The 17848-nt window shown below is 40.2% G+C and overlaps 1 protein-coding gene across 10 annotated transcripts in view; it reads right to left on the reverse strand.

Moving 5' to 3' along the window:
• Positions 1-17848, reverse strand: part of LOC140196330 (inactive N-acetylated-alpha-linked acidic dipeptidase-like protein 2) — a 993804-nt gene that overhangs the window by 295489 nt on the left and 680467 nt on the right. For all 10 annotated transcript variants that reach the window (XM_072255337.1, XM_072255335.1, XM_072255333.1 and 7 more), the window contains one exon: positions 12744-12884. In XM_072255337.1, coding sequence (XP_072111438.1) covers positions 12744-12884 — 141 coding nt within the window. The remainder of the gene's footprint in view (positions 1-12743; positions 12885-17848) is intronic.

The following is a 17848-nucleotide window of genomic DNA, read 5'->3' on the forward strand; positions in this document are numbered from 1 at the left end:
TTTTAGCTAGCTTACCTTCATTTTTCATCTTTTCTCTCCCAATGGTTTTTTTCCCATTATCTTCTGTTGGTTTTTAAAAGCTTCCCAATCCACTACCTTCCCACTATATTTTGCTATATTATATGTCCTCCCTTTTTGCTTTTATGCTGCCTTTAACTTCCCTCGTCACCAATGGTTGCCTCATCCTCCATTTAGAGTACTTGTCCATCTTTGGGATGTATCTATCCTGTGCCCCCTGAATTGCCCCCAGAAACTTCAACCATTGCTGTGCTATTGCTGTTCTACTGTCATCCTTGCTAGTGTCCTCTTCCAATCAACTTTGGCCAGCTCTTCTCTCATGGCTCTGTAATTCACTTTACTCCACTGTAATACGGATACATCTGACTTTATTTTCTCCCTTTCAAGCTACAGGGTGAATTCTATCATATTATGATCACTACTTCCCAAAGGTTTCTTTACCTTAAGCTCCCTAATCAAATATAGTTCATTACACAACCATCAATCCCTAATTGCTTTTCCCTTTGTTGGCTCAACCACAAGCTGCTCTAAAAAGCCATCTCATAGGAATTGTACCAATTCTCTCTCTTGGGAACCAACACCAACCTGGTTTTCCCAATTTACCTGCCTATGGAAATTCCCCATGACTGTAATCTCAATCTTAATCACAAGGATTCTAAATCTTCTGATCTTATGCCACCTCTTACTATGGATTTGATCTGATTTTTACCAACAGAGCCATTCAACCCCGCTGCTTAGCTGCCTGCCCCTTTGATACAGGGCGTATCCTTGGATGTTGAGCTCCCACCTGTGATCTTTCAGCCGCAATTCAGTGATGGCCACAACTTCATACCTGCCAATCTTTAACTGAGCTATAAGATTATTTACCTTATTTTGTATCCTGCATGCATTCAAATATAACACCGTCAGTCTGTATTCATTACCCTTTTCACTTTTGCCCCCATTCAGCTCATCCCATTGACGGCAATTTGCCCCGTCGTCTGCTTATCCTTCCTCACAGTCTAACTACACACTGCATCTAGTTGTATACCAACTGCCTATCCTCGGCCCTATCACTCTGGTTCCAATCCCCCAGCCAAATTTTGCTGTAGAAACTATGGCTTTACTGCGGACAATGTTTTTATTATCAACATGTAAATCAAACAGCAGCCTCTAGCAATCACACTTGCAGTTAAATGTGCAGATTAAGCAAATGCATTTGGAGCTGCCCTACTCCTCCAGAGGATTTGGGTTAATGCTATCTTGTCGAGACACTTCCAACTGAAATTGAGCAGTCTAAATGTATTTGCACTTAACTAATATTCCAAAATTAAGGTAAATTCTATTTCTATACTTTCTCTTTTTTACGCTTCGCTTTTAATGCAGGCACCCTCCCCTTCACTTTATCTAGCTGCCTATGCACCACCTGCTTTAAGTAGAATAACATCATAATATTTAATTTGGTCAATGAAATCTACTCACTGGAAATCCTTGCCATTTTATAAAGACAACTTGTGGAATTAGGAATAAGCACTCTTTCCTTCAGAAGTGGACTGAATATTGAGCAGTAAGTAAAATTTTTGAAAATTAAATTAAATTCTTAAACTTAACAGAAAGTGCTGCTGTATTACCCTGGATGGCATCTCAATGCAGATTTTGCACTTTGGCAGGGATATCATCTACCCTCACTTTCATCTCTGTTACTTGTAAAAATGCCATCCCCTTCTCTCAGTTCCTCCGTTTCTGCCACATCTGCTCTCAAGATGAGGCTGTTCATTCCAGAACTAAGGAAATGTCCTCCTTCTTCAAAGGAAGGGGCTTCCCTTCCTCCACCATTAATGCTGCCCTCACCTGTATCTCTTCCATTTTGCGCACACCTGCCTTCATTCTATTCTCCCGCCACCACACCAGGGATAAGGTTCCTCTTGTCCTCGCCTACCACCACATTAGCCTCTGCATCCAGCACATATTTCTCCATAATTTCCATCATCTCTATTGGGATCCCACCACCAAGCACATATTTCCATTTCCCCCATGTTTGCTTCCTGCAGAGATCACTCCCTATACTTCCATTTCCCCCATGTTTGCTTCCTGCAGAGATCACTCATCCCTCCCATTGATCTCCCTCCTGGTACTTGTCCTTCCAAGTAGAACAAGTACCACAGCTGCCCCTACACCACTTCCCTCGCTACCATTCAGGGCCACAAACAGTCCTTCCAGATGAGGTGACAATTCACCAACGAGTCTAGGTCGTGTACTGTATCCGATACTCCCGATATGACCTCCTGTATGTCGGCGAGACCAGATGCAGATTGACAGACTGATTCACTGAGCACCTATGTCCATCCGCCAAGTCTGTCTATTCTGACAAGTCAGTCCACGGCCTCCTCTACTGCTGCGATGAGGCCACACTCAGGTTGGAGAAGCAACATCTTGTATCCTGTCTGGGTAGCCTCCAACCTGATGGCATGACTATTGATTTCTCAAACTTCCAGTAATTGCCAGCCCCTCACCTATTCCCCATTCCCGATTTCCCCCCTCACCATAGCTCCTTACCTGCCCATCACCTCCCTCTTGTGCTCCTCCTCCTTCCTTTTCTTCCATGGTCTTCTGTCCTCTCCTGTCAGATTCCCCTTTCTGCAGCCCTTTATTTCTTTCACCAACCAACTTCCCAGCCCTTTACTTCAGCACCCCCCCCCCCTTCTCCTGGTTTCAACTATCACCTGCCACTTTGTACTTCTTCTTCCCCTCCCTCCACCTTCTTACTCTGACTTTTCCTCTTTCCTTCCAGCCCTGAAGAAGGGACCCAGCCTGAAAAGTCGACTGTTGACCCTTTTCCATACATACTGAGCCCCTCCTGCATTTTGTGTGTGTTGCTTTGGGTTTCCAGCATCTGCAGATTTCCTCATGTTTATCATCTACTCTTAGTCTCTTATTGTTTATCATTTGGAATATGACCCTTTAACGTTGTTTATTTGTAGAGGTGGTGAGACTGGATTCGATAGTTTGCTGTGGAATGGAGTCGAGGGAAATTAAGTCAAAGAATACACAATTCAGGAGTTTTTACAAAGTGTTCCTTCCAACAGGTGCTGGCATTCTATACTAGATAAGTTGACCTTATTTGAAACTTTTGGACTGTGAACAGGCATGACAGCACTGGAGAATTCACAAAAATCATAGTTAACAGCACACCTGTGCTCTTTAAACCTATCAATAATTCTCCAGATCACTGGATTTCTATTAGACCTCACCCTTCAGGTGTCTGTAGAGCACCTCGAATTAGCAATTATTTAGCTCCTAGAGCTTCTGGATACTACCATCAAACCACTCTTGCTGTTACTGATGGATAAACCGAGAGTCTCTTAGCAGTTCCTAATTATGGTTGACCTCGGAGTACTTTGTCCTCTGGTTAGTTGAGAAAGGTTAGGCTATTGGTTATGTGTTTTCTGAGAAAAATGATTTTTGGGTTCCTTAAGACCGCCATTTTATTTTCATGCAACAATATTTTCATAGTTGCTTTTGTTTTGGGGCCAGCCATGTGAAGATGACCGCCACTAGAACTTTTTATGGCATGGGTAAAAAAGACACTCTTGTGATCTCTCTTTCAGATGATATCATCCAGCAAATGTCCATGCCTAGTTTGGGAATGCTGTCATGAAGTCTTGCACTTGTGTTGGTCAAACAGGGCATTGGTTATAATGAAACTGTGCTCTAAGTATTTTGTTTAGAGTCAGTTTTCCTTACGCCAATCTTGCCAGAAAATTTGTTTCTCTTCTGAAGCTGAAATTTAAGTCACCAGGAGGATTAGTGTGCTCCCTTCCAAGATGTGTATCAGACTTTTTCTTTAAGGTTGAAGTAGCAGTCTTCCTTGTCAAATTCTGTAACTTCCAGGTTGGGACAGGGACATGCACTCAGAGGAACACAACATGCCAGCTTTGTGTTAGAGTGAGTGAAGCCATCTTGACACATTCATGCTGAGGAACACAGAAAATGCTGGGGGAACTCAAAACTTCATGCTGATGTCTAAGCATCTCATGGTTTCTGGTCTATGATAACACACACACACACACACACACACACACACACCCATCCACCCACCCACACACAAGGACACATGCACTGGCATCTCTCAAAATGTACGCACTCACGGGCTGTCATAGATATCCTTGCCCCTGTTACTTTCTTCACTCAACCATTTTTTTCCTATACTCCTGTCAATGCTATTTCTCCTTTTCCTTCAAATTCCTCTCCTACAGTGACATCCTCCACTGCCTAACCTCCTCTCATATCCCCTCAGGCTTACCAGCCAAATCACAGGAAATGTGTTTGCCTCTAAATCCCCAATAACATGCTTTACGTTAAATGAATTCACCTGAGGATACTAGGCTTTGTCCCAACTATTTAATTATATTTCATATTGATTTGTAATTGTGATAATTGACTTAAAAATCTTCAAAAATCGAAGAGTTAAATGTTGTGTGCTCGCTCTAAAATGCAGAACAAATAACAGCCTTGATGAAGGTACTCGACTAACTACATTTAGTATTCCAGATGCAAGAGACGAGATGCAATGGGAGAGTCAGTGCTTTACCATCAAACAGGATTCCCACTTATCATCTTTGACAACATGAAGACAAGTTCTGGATAAAAGCGCAGATTTCTGAATGCAGTACAACAGCTAAGGGCACCCTGAGTAAAATTAAACTGGTCAACCATATCAATCGCCTGAAATATGAAAGAAGAATTCCAATGCAATGTCAGCATTTACTCTCAGGCACTAAGGAAGTGAGACAAATGAGACTTAGCAATCAATATGAAAAATTAAGATTTAATGTAAAGGATGAGGAGAGTTTGAACAGATGAATTCTGATTGGAATGAGAAAGAATTTTTTATTGCTACATTTTGATCAAGCTCTGAGCCATATTAAAACCTGCACAGTCTGCCAAACAGAGCATCTTTTGTGACTGTCAATTTATTCTAACAAAGCAATGTAGTCATGCACAATTTTCTTTTGGTGGAGTTGTTGATTTAAAAAAAAACTCGACAAGGGAAGTCTTTAATTATTAGAATTGGCAGAAGCATCTGTCAAACAGTCAAGCATGATTCAAAATTTACCAGAGCAATGAAAATACAGATAAAAATTTAATGGTGTCTCTATTGCTTTCAGTCTGTGTGAAGCCAACAGAATGTGCACAGATACAATGGTGAGAAACACATATGCACATATATGTTTATATATTTATATATATATATATGTGTGTGTGTGTGTGTGTGTGTGTGTGTGTGTGTGTGTCTTATATATCTAAAGATATAGAGCTCCATGGAATAGGAAAAATATTATCTCGGATGTAGACCTACAAGCTGCACATTCTGCACCACAGTGAAATTCAGTGCTGTAGCTTTTATTTCTCTTATATGGTACTCTGAGGTACACAAATGTAAAATATTAACCACCAAGCTCTACATCTGGAATAAAAACAGAAAATGCTCAAATTCTTAGCTTCTGTGGATAAAGAAACATGTTAACCTCTAAAGGGGATTATTTTGCAGTTACAAGGTAATGGGATTTCAAATTCATTAATCATAATTGGATCAGAGAATGATATGATTTGACCAAGATTACTCTAATACCACAGGTTATTAGAAGGTCCATTAGGAGTTGTTCATTATGATTGGCAATGATCCCTACAGAGCTGAAAGGCAAAGTAGCAATTCCTGCCTTTTGCTCAGAGACATCAGTAATACAGTATCATTATGATGTGGTAACACACCAGTTGTTTCAAAGAATTTAGACTAGGAAGTCAGAAGAGAATTTGCCAACTGGTGTCTGATTTCCAATTACTTTCTAGGAATCCTACTAGAATCTTTACCTGAGGGATATTATGTGAAAGGATATTTAAACTTTGCTGGAATGCCACACAGTTTCCAAATAGCTAGCATCTAAGTTCTAAGCAAAAATGGACATTTTCACTTATTGCAAGAGAACTGACAGGTTCTGAAACGGAACGACTAAATGTTATAGGCTACAAATCTACAAATCATGAATTGAAAAGGTGAAGGAAAAAAAGAGTAGATAGTGAAAGGGGGGAATTTATCTAAGATTAGAATGAATATGTGTTTAAAAATGTCACGCCATCAAAGAAGATATGACATATTTTCAAAGAAAAAAATTGAAATTGGTTCTGTGGTTGTTGCTATGGCTATGAATGCATGAACCACTTTAATTCTTTAGCATAACTCTCCTGTTCATTGGTGATGGCATGGTTGCTAAGGGAACATTTGTGTGGTGCGTGGGTGTGAAGAGAACACAGCTGTTAAGAGTTTAATCATTAAGCATGCTGTGTTGTGCCACCACAAGGAGTGCGAGTATTTTGCAGAAAGCATGCCTTGTAGGGTGTATCTCATTGGCTCAATATCACTGCCCACGACTTAAAATGTGGTTTGTCAAATTGACCCAACATCGTACTGAAAAGCAATAGCAGATTCTGCCTATCCTATAATCAATAAAATATTTGACCAAGGGACTAACACCCTCTACTTATTTACGAATAAGATTGGGGTTCAATTCCCACTGCTGTCTGTAAAAAGTTTGTACATTCTCCCTGTGACTGCATGGGTTTCCTCCAGGAGCTCTGGTTTCCTCCCACGTTCTGAAGATGTAGACTGAGTTGTGGTCATGCTATATTGGTGCTGGAGACGCTAGTGGACTGTCCCCAGCACAATGCTCACTGATTTGCTTTGACACAACTGAAGCACTTCACTGTATGCTTCAATATTTTAATGTACATATGACAAATATAGCTAATCTTTAGTAGCAAACAAGAGAAAATCTGCAGATTTTCATGTTTTTCCCCCAAAGCCATCCAACCTCACAATGTCCTGGGTGCTGGGGAACCTTAATGATGGATGCCACCTACCTAAGGCATCGCTCCTCGAAGATGTCTTGGATACTACGGAGTAACCATGATAGAGTGGATTAATTTTACATGTTTCTGGAATGTACTTCGATCCTTTGCAGTAGCACCCCCATACCAGATGGGGATGCAGCCAGTGAGAATGCTCTCCACAGTATATTTGAAGAAGTTTTTGAGTGTTTAAGGTGACAAACCAAATCTCCTCAAACTCCTGATGAAATATAGCTGCTGTCTTGTTTTCTTTATAGCTGCATCGATATGTTGTGACCAGGTTAGGTCCTCAGAGATCTTGACACACGGGAATTTGAAATTGCTCACTCTCTCCACTTCTGATCCTTCTGAGGATTGATTTGTGTTTCTTGAATGAGTTTCTAAATGGAGTTTAATTTTAGTTTGTTTGGTTCTTAATAGTATCATCAAAACAAAACAAAGTATTTGATTTGAATGACAAACAGTATTTCATCTGCCACTTCTCCAGTATTATCTCACTCATCTGCAATGTTTCCATCACACAACTGTCTCTAAGAAATCATTGGACCCATGCTAGTTATGTGACTTAAGTTTCATTAACTGATGTGAGCACTGACTCAGTTGGCTGATACAGCATTATTTTCAGAGACAGGGTTATTGTGCTAGGATCACAAAATTGTTAAACATTACTTTTCTAAATCTCTTTATAAACAGGATCATCATTGCTAACCTGTCCAGGTCAAAACCTTGTCATGAATTCTGATGAATCATAGGCATCTTAGATTCAGTTGCATCAAAAGCTTACATGAAGGGTTTGTGCATCTTATTTTTATGGTTGTTTATTTGTATTATCTTTTATCTACTTGCATGATAGTGCAAGCCATAGTTTAACAGTGGAACCCCACTGTGACTTAAATCGCTGTTTTTTCACATTTGCATTTCTTCAATCTTTCTCTAGAATAGATGACTGAATGTATGTTAGATGAGGTACAGTTTGGTTTGATTACCTTTCAATGCAGTTCAGCTCTACTTAGTAATGTGAAAATTATATTTAAGCCATGAAGCTACTAAGCATTTTTTAACATCAACAGAATAACTCCTGCATTTTATGCTTTGAGCATGCCATTTTCCTACACTTCAATTGCAGCTTCCTCTGTAAAAGCTGGGGAGCTTCGTAATGCCTGACATTATTTTATTTTTTGAGTAGTTCCAATCAAGTCTAATATCTTCCAACACAGATGCAGGTAGAGAAAACACAAATAATTTATCATTTGATTCTGATGAAGAAACAGCATAAATGCCAGTTCATGAAACATTGTAATAATCTTCTAAAAATAACAGACCTATATTTTTGCTAACTGCAATAAAGCATGTAAGGCATTAATTTTTTTTTTGCATATCTTTCCTGTAGAGACTGGTAAGCTCGGGGGTAGCAAAGGATTTGTCCAAATAATTCAAATTAAATTTTAAAATCAATTCTGTAACAAGAGCTGATACATGTAAAAGGTAATTTCAAGTGTCAGAGAGGTTGTTAGTATTAGTAAGACATACCATGAAGCTAAAATAAATCTCAGATAATTGAATAGACAAGGTTCAACTTTACATACTAAACAGGTTAAAACTGCAGATTCACACCTCCATGCGTATGAATGACACATTTTCTTTTGAAGTATGGGATTAAGAATACGATAGAAATATACAAAATGTTGGTGTGTGTAGATGAGACGGTTGGAGTCACTTCTCTTTTGCTGAGATATTTAAAACCAGAGGGCCCTAGCACTAGGTTAGGAGTAAAAGGATCTGTGGAAAGTATTCTAACCCAGATGAATGTACTACCTGAATTGGTACTCTTAAAAATATCTGAACAAGCATTTCAATATCAAAAACATAGGAGATTGAGGACTAAGTGCTGCTAAATGGAATTAGTATAGGTGGGTATGCGATGGTTGCTATAGACCTTGGGGGGGGGGAGAGGGGAGGCAAAGAGGCAGTTTCTGTGATCCATGATTTTGTAAATTTTTCAGAAGTAGGACATGTCAGCAGCAACTTGTTGAGTTAACTATATGCACGCAGCTACCAGAAGTCACTGGCTGATTTACTTTGAAATAACATTGGTCACCCTAATGGACGCGTTGTTATTTTTGCTGCAAACTCTCACGCATTGTAACTAAAAGCTAAAATCAATAGTGGGACAGAAAATCAGTAAAAGCAGAAAGCAGAATAGATCGGTTTATAAAATGGGTGAAAAATAGACAGGAAGGTAGGTAAAGATATTATATATACATGAAGAATCCAAGATAATGGGAAGAAATGAATGATAAATGGCAATTGAAAGAAAGTAAAATTGCATGGGGGATCTTTCACTGCAATTGTAATTAAAATGCTACTGTTATGTATACAATGATACAGTAAAAATCTAATTTTGCAAACTATCCATACAAATCATTATAAAACATAAGTACATTGAGGTTATACAAGGGAAATGTAATAACATGAAGATTATAGGGTTACAGTTACAGTAACAAAGTTCAGTGCAGGAAGACAATTAGGTACAATAGTCACAGCAAAATAGATTGTGAGATCAGGAGTTCGTCTTTAACGTCCACCAAGTCCATTCAAGAATCTTAGAACAGCAGGGTACTATAATGACAAAGGAGATGTGAAAAAATGATCAAATTTCTTTGTCTCTACTCCAGATCCAAGATCACTGCAACCTCAGTCATTAGTATACATTCAGTCTTAGTTCCAAATTATTTGTTGACTCCTTCACTGAAGAGAAGATAGAGTTTATACTAAATGTACACAGTTCAAAGCTATTCTACCAAGCATAGTACTATCCTCCAACAAACAAGAAGGGAACTTCTTTAGAAAAATAGAGGGCTATGGAGTAAGGAAATTGTAGGCAGTTTCATAGTTGGCACAACATTGCGGGCTGAAGGGCCCGTAATATGCTGTAGATTTCTATGTTTCTTTGGAACCTGAAAAACATGGATCATTCACAGCAAAGGCCAGCATTGCTGATGAAATTTGCCACATTCTCCAACACCCTTACACAACTTCTGACAACTGAGGAAAGGGTTTGTTGGCAAAGACTTCAAGCCCATATTAAGGTCATGATTTCCCCACTCATCTTTGCCTTGGAGTAATTCACAACTTACTATGTGCACCTGAATAAGATTAACTACAAATGTCTATGCAACATCTCCAAGTGCATTGGCACAATAAGCTTCCCATTGTCAGCAGTCTCTCCCAGTCTAATATCCCAAGCACTGAGCAGCTAATCTCCCTCAAATCTAAATTATTTGACTGCCTGGCACAGTCTCTTGAAAGAAGCACTCTATTATGAGCTTCACTGTGTGCATATATCATGGAAGATGGAGAAAAAGCTTCAAGGATGTTCGAAAAGTCTCCTTGAAACAAGGTAACATCCTCAATGAATCACAGGAATCTCTAACCTAAAGAGGCTCAAAATGGAAAGAACGTGCAATATCCAAACAACTCATCCACCCATCATCTCAAGCACTGTCTTCCTGACTTTCGAAGGGGTGTTGGGGGAAGACACGGGATGGTGGGCAGAATGAGAGAGAAAATGTGAGTGAGAAAAAAAAACACAGGAGAGAAAATGAGAGTAAGGCAAGAAAGAAGGGAAAGACAGACAATAGAGTGAGAGACAGACTATGAGGCTGGGAGATAATTAGAGAGTGGGAGATGCAGAGAGCGAGGACTCAGTATTGGAGATGAAGGGAGAGTTAGAGAGTGACTGAAGGGAGAATGAGGGAAAGAGGAAGAGAGCTGGGGAGAGGCAAAAGAGAGAGAGAGGAAAAGATAAATGTACAGAAGGAGTAGAATATGCAGTGACTGTTTCCCCCAAGCTCAGAAGTAAGACTGATCATGTTTGATTGTGAGCCATGGCATAGTTTAATTATTGGTCACCTTCAGGTCAGTGTTTTACATAGAATTCCCATCCCATTTTTTCTCTCCTCCCTTGCATTCCTCCTTTCTTTATCCTTTCTTCCTCTACCCATAACCACTCCCAATCTTAGTCTCTCTTCATCACACCGCTTCTGTATAAGTTGTACAATTCACTTCTCTCAGTAAGATGTAGTAGGGAGTTTCTGCAAAGGTGCCCCCACTCCTTGCATAGGCACTTAGAGATAAAGCGGAGGAAAAAGTAAACTACTTATTGGCCTCCAGAGCCAAAATGAACTGCAGTATCATCAGGAATTTTTTAATCCAGCTATTGAAGGGATAACTATCAGGTAATCGCCAAGAAAGATCACATCTCATTCACAACTATACAATAAACACTGATAATATCACCACATCTGAAATCCAAAGTCTGATGAGCCACTAGCAACCATTCCACTTCACGATAGTTACATAGAGAATAGATTTTGTGATAATGCTGTCACCTTCAAAGTGCTTTAAAGGCCATGTATTAGTGATAGCGTTAGCAGGGAGCCTGTATGTTCTGATAGAGGTTTGATGAGCAATGCTCTTTCTCCCACTTCAGCTGTCAAGATGGAACACAGTAGCTCTGCTTGGTGCTCATAAATGGCATCAAAAAGGAGAATAACAGAATCCAGAGGCAATCAGTTTCCTGGATGTCACAGCATAATTTTGTGTTCTCCTGAAATGGCTAAAAAAAAACGTATAAATTGAAGAAGGGTGTTGGCTGTTCATTTCCAAGGAAAGAGCCTGTCCTGCTAAGTCCCTCCAGGATTTTGTGTGTGTGCTATAAATTGTTACGACTGTTTTTTTTTATAACTAGGTAAGTCACTTCCCATTAACTGGAGTTTCCAAGTATAAGATGGTAACCCTAGAAAAGCATTATGAGGACCTATTTGATTTGTGGAGCCAAGTGGGTCAGCATCATCTAATTTGTACTGGAAGCATTCTGACATGGCAAAACATGATGGCTGACATATCTTTAGTGCATGTCTGATGCAGAAAGACATCAAGCGCACAAATGATTTTTGCGTCCGGGTGTTCTAAGCCTTTTTGACTATTCTGTCTTTGAGAGTTCAATTGGAATTAATGGCTGCAACAGTGCAATTCTTCCTCATAATGTCAGCATCTTTTCTACCATCACTGACTCCCAGGCAATACATTCACATTTGCCCCACAGCAGCTACTTCAGACTGCAACCCCACTTGGCAGAAAGCAGCAGTCCAAAATCGAGGGAAATGAGGTGACAAAATGTGACCCTCTGCTCCAGCAACACACACAAAAAATGCTGATGGTCTCAGCCCGAAATGTCAACTGTACTTCTTCCCATAGATGCTGCCTGGCCTGCTGCATTCACCAGCATTTTCTGTGTGCGTTGCTTGAACTTCCAGCATCTGCAGATTTCCTCGTGTTTGCCCTCTGCTCCAGTCTCACTTGTCCCTTGACCGCGGTTTTTATTTTATAATTATGTAAAGTTTTATGAATAACAATTTGAAACAAAACCTCACTACTTCAGCTAGACAACAAGAAAACCAGCTGTCACATAAATCAAAAATGGAATTCCATGTCAGCAGATTTCTAAAGCATAGACAACCCCAGAAACGTAAGTTTTGTTTTTCTTCTATTTAAACTGCCATGAATCTTGTCACTATCTTTTGCATAGTTAATTTGCACTGAAGCAACACACTTCAAAGTTGCTGGTGAACGCATCAGGCCAGGCAGCATCTCTAGGAAGAGGTACTGTCAACGTTTCGGGCTGTGATCCTTCGTCAGGACAAAGTGTTGCTTGAATTTCCAGCATCTGCAGAATTCCTCGAGTTTGCACTGAAGTGATTTTTTTATAAATTGTGCATGGAAAACATGCTGCAATAAAATAATGTTGGCAACATAAAAAATGTGAAATTACATGTTACCTTTACTTGAATTTGTGAGATGAATACATCGATTTCTGTTTGTCGCCTCATTGGAAGAAAGAAGTGATTTTGCCAAAGATGCAGCAATTGGCTGGACCAGCAACGATGTGAGATCAGTGCGATACTCTCTGAAGCTTCCACCTTTTAAAATCAAACATACTCATATTAGATCAACCTATATACTACACTGATCATTGAAACATAATGTTGAACATTATTTACATTTCTCCTCAAAAATGCTGCCTGAGCTGTTGAGTAGATGCAGCAATTTCTGTTTTGATTGATGTTCATCAGCCCAATTAAAACATATATAATGATATAAATGTTCTATTTTTATCTGAAAAACATTACTGACTTCCAGCTTATTCGTATTTATAATTTAAATAATTACCACCATAGATAAAAGGCTGAAGCAGCATAGTAGCAGACAAACAAGGGATCCTATGACAATGAAAACATAGCACAATTTTAGAGAGATCTGATAATGTGTTGTGGATGGTTTTGATAAAGTAGACAATAAAGAAAAACAAAATATTTCTTGTGAAACGTGATTAGCATCTACATGGCATAAGAGTTTAGTAAAGAATTAATTTTTAATTGGATGGGTCCAACTAGATTGCTCTTGCAGACCTTCTGTGTTGTAAATTTGAAATGATTCTAAGAATTATGATATTCTGGAATGCAGCACGTGGAATGGTAATAAGACACAAATTTAATGCTCGTTCTCAAAGGGAATTGGATAAGCAGTTGAAGAAGAAATAGCTGTATAGGCATGGAAGAGGTGGTCTACTTGGAAAGTTCTTTAAAGAATCAACTAACAACTGACACATCGTAAAAAGAATCTTGCACTGTAAAAAGAAATATCTTAGCTCAGTCGGAAGCATTCTTGCATCACAGTCAAGAAAGCTGTGGGTTCAAATTCTACTCTTGAGACATGTACAAACCTCAAATTGATGATCCTATTTATCATTGCTGGTGAATTCACCCAAACCAGCTTCCAAGATTTTGTTACCAATATATTATCAGCATGTCTCTTGTTCCACTACGAGCCCAAAACACCTTTGACCATTGCTGCACAACCATCAAAGTTGCCCACCGAGACAAACCTCACAACTAGTATGGACTTTATCAGAAAGTATGTTGAAACTATGTACCAAAGAGGTTAATCTAGCTGTTCCCAAATCAGAGATCATGGATGAACTAGGAGATCCACTCCCTACTGAAATCAGGACGGCTGCGTTCAAATCAGGTTACCCTGACCTTAACAAGAAATCGAGATATGACCTCTATAAAGCTATCAGTGATATTAGAGACAATCATATTATCATCATTACCATATGCTGTGTTGTATCATGCAGGGAATTGACTATGATTGTTCTTGGCAAATTTTTTGATAGAAGTGTTTTGTCATTGCCTGCTTCTGGACAGTGTCTTTACAAGATGTGTGACCGCAGCCATTACGAATTCTCTTCAGAGATTGTCTGCCTGGTGTTAGCGGTCATATAACCAGGAATTGTGATATGCACCAGCTACTCATACGATTATCCACGACTTGCTCCCATGGCTTCATGTGACCTTGATCAGGGAGTTAAGCAGGTGCTACACCTTGCCCATGGGTGACCTGCAAGCTAGTGGAGGGAACAGACAAATTTACACCCCTCCACCCGGCTGGAGACAATGTCGGTCTGAAATTGAGTCCCAGATTAGCCATCAGTTCTGGCAGGTCTTGCATGCTACAACAGACAACAATAGTCAGGCAGCAACCCCAGCAACAGCACATTGCTTTCCAATGAACTTACTATATTCTTTGCATTTGGACAGGAGGGGATTGGCATGTCGCCACGCACTCCAATAGCCTCCAGTGCACCTGAACTCACAGTCACTGTTTCAGATGCATGATCAGTCTTTCAGAGAGTGAACCCATGGAAAGCATCTGGCCCAGAATGGGTCCCTGGCTATATCCTTAGATTAGCTGGCAGGGGTATTTTCAGACAGTTTTAACCTCTCCATCCTTCAATCTGAGGTTCCCACGTGCTTTAAGAAGACTACTATTATCCTGGTACTAAAGCAAAATATCAGTACCCAACATCCACCATCATGATGTGCTTCAAGAGACTGGTCATAGAACGCATTAACTCCAGCTTTCCAGACAGCCTTGACCCACTGTAATTTCCTAACTACAGAAACAGGTCCCTGCCATCTCCCCGGGCCTACACTCATCCGTGGGGCATCTGGACAGTAAAGAGACCTATGTTAGGCTATTGTTTACTAGCTACAGTTCTGCCTTTAATACAATAATTCCTAGCAAACTCATCACCAAACTCCAAGAACTGTGAGTCAACACCCCATACTGCAAATGGAACCCCGACTTCCTGTTCAACCAGCCCAAATCAGTAAGGATGGGCAGAAACAGCTCTGCCCCGATTATCCTAAAACACTAGTAATACACAAGATTGCATCCTCAGCCCCATTCTTTACTCCCTGAACACTCAGGAATGCATGGCCAGATTCTGTTCTGTTTCCGTCTACAAGTTTGCAGATGATACCATTGTGGTGGGCTTTATCCCAAATAACCATGACCCGAAGTACAGATAGGAGATAGACAGCTTAGTAACATGGTGTCATAACATTAACTTTTCCTTCAGTGTTAGCAAAACAAAAGTGTGCTATTGACCAGGAAGGGGAGGACTGTGCACATGGTCCTGCCAACATCAAGGTTCACAAGGTTAATTCCCGGGATGGCGGGACTGTCATATGTTGAAAGATTGGAGCAACTGGGCTTGTATACACTGGAATTTAGAAGGATGAGAGGGGATCTGATTGAAACATATAAGATTATTAAGGGATTGGACACGCTGGAGGCAGGAAGCATGTTCCCGCTGATGGGTGAGTCCAGAACCAGAGGCCACAGTTTAAGAATAAGGGGTAGGCCATTTAGAACAGAGTTGAGGAAAAACTTTTTCACCCAGAGAGTGGTGGATATATGGAATGCTCTGCCCCAGAAGGCTGTGGAGGCCAAGTCTCTGGATGCTTTCAAGAAAGAGATGGATAGAGCTCTTAAAGATAGCGGAATCAAAGGTTATGGAGATAAGGCAGGTACTGGATACTGATTGTGGATGATCAGCCATGATCACAGTGAATGGTGGTGCTGGCTCAAAGGGCAGAATGGCCTACTCCTGCACCTATTGTCTATTGTCTATTATCTATTAACAGTGCTGAAGATGAGAGGGTTGGCGTTTAGGTGGCATTTAGGACTGGCAATCTGAGAAAATACAAGAAGTGTACATACAATTTTCAGAAGGTCCAGATTAAACTTGAATCACAGAGGGATGCTTGACAATTGTTGCAGGGCTTGAATACCATCACCTCTTACAAAGTAAAACCAAGCAACATAAATGGCAATGAGATTTTGCTCTCAAATGAGCTCAATGCCTTTTATTCTCACTTTGACTGACATTTTCACGAACCCTTGCAGTCCCTAACTCTCATTCATTGAAGCCAATGTGAGATCATCCTTCAAGAGAGTGAATCCACAGAAAGCACCTGGCCCGGATGGCGCGTGTGACTGAGTCCTGAAGAACTGTAATGTTTACGGACTTCTTTAACCTCTCACTTCAACAGTGTAAGGTACCCACTTGCTTCAAGCAGGCACCAATCCTACCAGTGCTCAAGAAGGATGCGGTAACCTGCCTCCATTACTATCAACCAGTAGCTCTTACATACACTGTAATGAAATGCTTCAAGAGGTTGGTCATGAAGCATATAAACTCCAGCCTGAGGAGTGACCAGGTTTGATCCAATTTGCCTATCACTCCAACAGGTCAACAGCAGATGCCAATTCATTGGCTCTTCACTCAGCTAGGCACACCACCGGAATAATGAAGAAGCATACATCCATTTGCTCTTCATTGACTATAGCTCAGCAGTCAATATTATCATTCCCTCGAAACTCGTCCCTAAGCTCAAACACCTGGCATCGGAAGTCCTCTGTGCAACTGGATGCTTAAGTTTCTTACTGGCAGATCTGTTAGTACAGACTGGTAACAATATCGCTTCCACACTCACTGTCAGGGCAGGTGCACCACAGGGTTGTGTGCTTATCTCCTACTCTAATCACTTTATATTTATGATTGTACAGGTAAGTACAGCTCTAATGCCTGTATTTAAGTTTGCGGTTGTTGTCTGAAGTAAAGGTGATGATAAATTGGCATTTAGGAAGGAGATTGAAAATCTGGTTGACTGGTGCCACACAACCTCTCAATCAATATCAGCAAAACCAAAGAGTTGATTATCAGCTGCAAGAGGAAAAGCCAGAGGTCCATGAGCCAGTCCTTTTGAGGAGAGCTGAGGTGGAAAATATCAGCAGTTTTAAATTCTTTGGTGTTAATATACCAGGGAATCTTCCTGGGACCAGCACATAAGTGTCGTCACGAGCAGGTGTGACAGTGCTTCTGCTTTCTTAAAAGTTTTGGATGTTACCACAAACTTTGACTAACTTCTATAGATCAACAGTGGAGAGCATCCTAACCTATCCTGCATGCTGTGGAACCATCGATGTTCAGGAATGGAAAAAGTTACAGAAAGTGGTGGATACAGCCCAGTCCATCACCGGCAAAGCTCACCCACCACTGACTACACTTACAGGGAGAGATGCTACAAGAAAACAGCACTATACACCGAAGACCCCATTATCAAAGCCATGCCCTCTTCTTGCTACTACCATGGGGCAGGAGGTACGGAAGCCTTATGTCCCACATCACCAGTTTCAGGAACACTTGTTACCGTACAATTGTTAGACATAAATTAGTATGGATAACCACCACTCTGAACTGATTCTACAACCTGCAGACTTACTTTTCAGGACTCCTTACAACTCATGCTCTCAGTATTATTTTTATTTATACAGTTTGTCTTCTTTTGACTATTCGAGCTTGTCATTCTTTTACTATTTCAATATAGCTTTTCATAATATTCTATATTTCTTTTTTCCTGCAAATACCTGTAAGAAAATAAATCTCAAGTAGTATATGGTAACATATACATACTTTGATAATAAAGTTATTTAAACTCTGAACTGTTGCAAGCTTCAAGTTCTAAGGAGTGAA

Source organism: Mobula birostris, chromosome 4 (genome assembly GCF_030028105.1).
Source record: "Mobula birostris isolate sMobBir1 chromosome 4, sMobBir1.hap1, whole genome shotgun sequence".
In the NCBI taxonomy this organism is placed as follows: Eukaryota; Metazoa; Chordata; class Chondrichthyes; order Myliobatiformes; family Myliobatidae; genus Mobula; species Mobula birostris.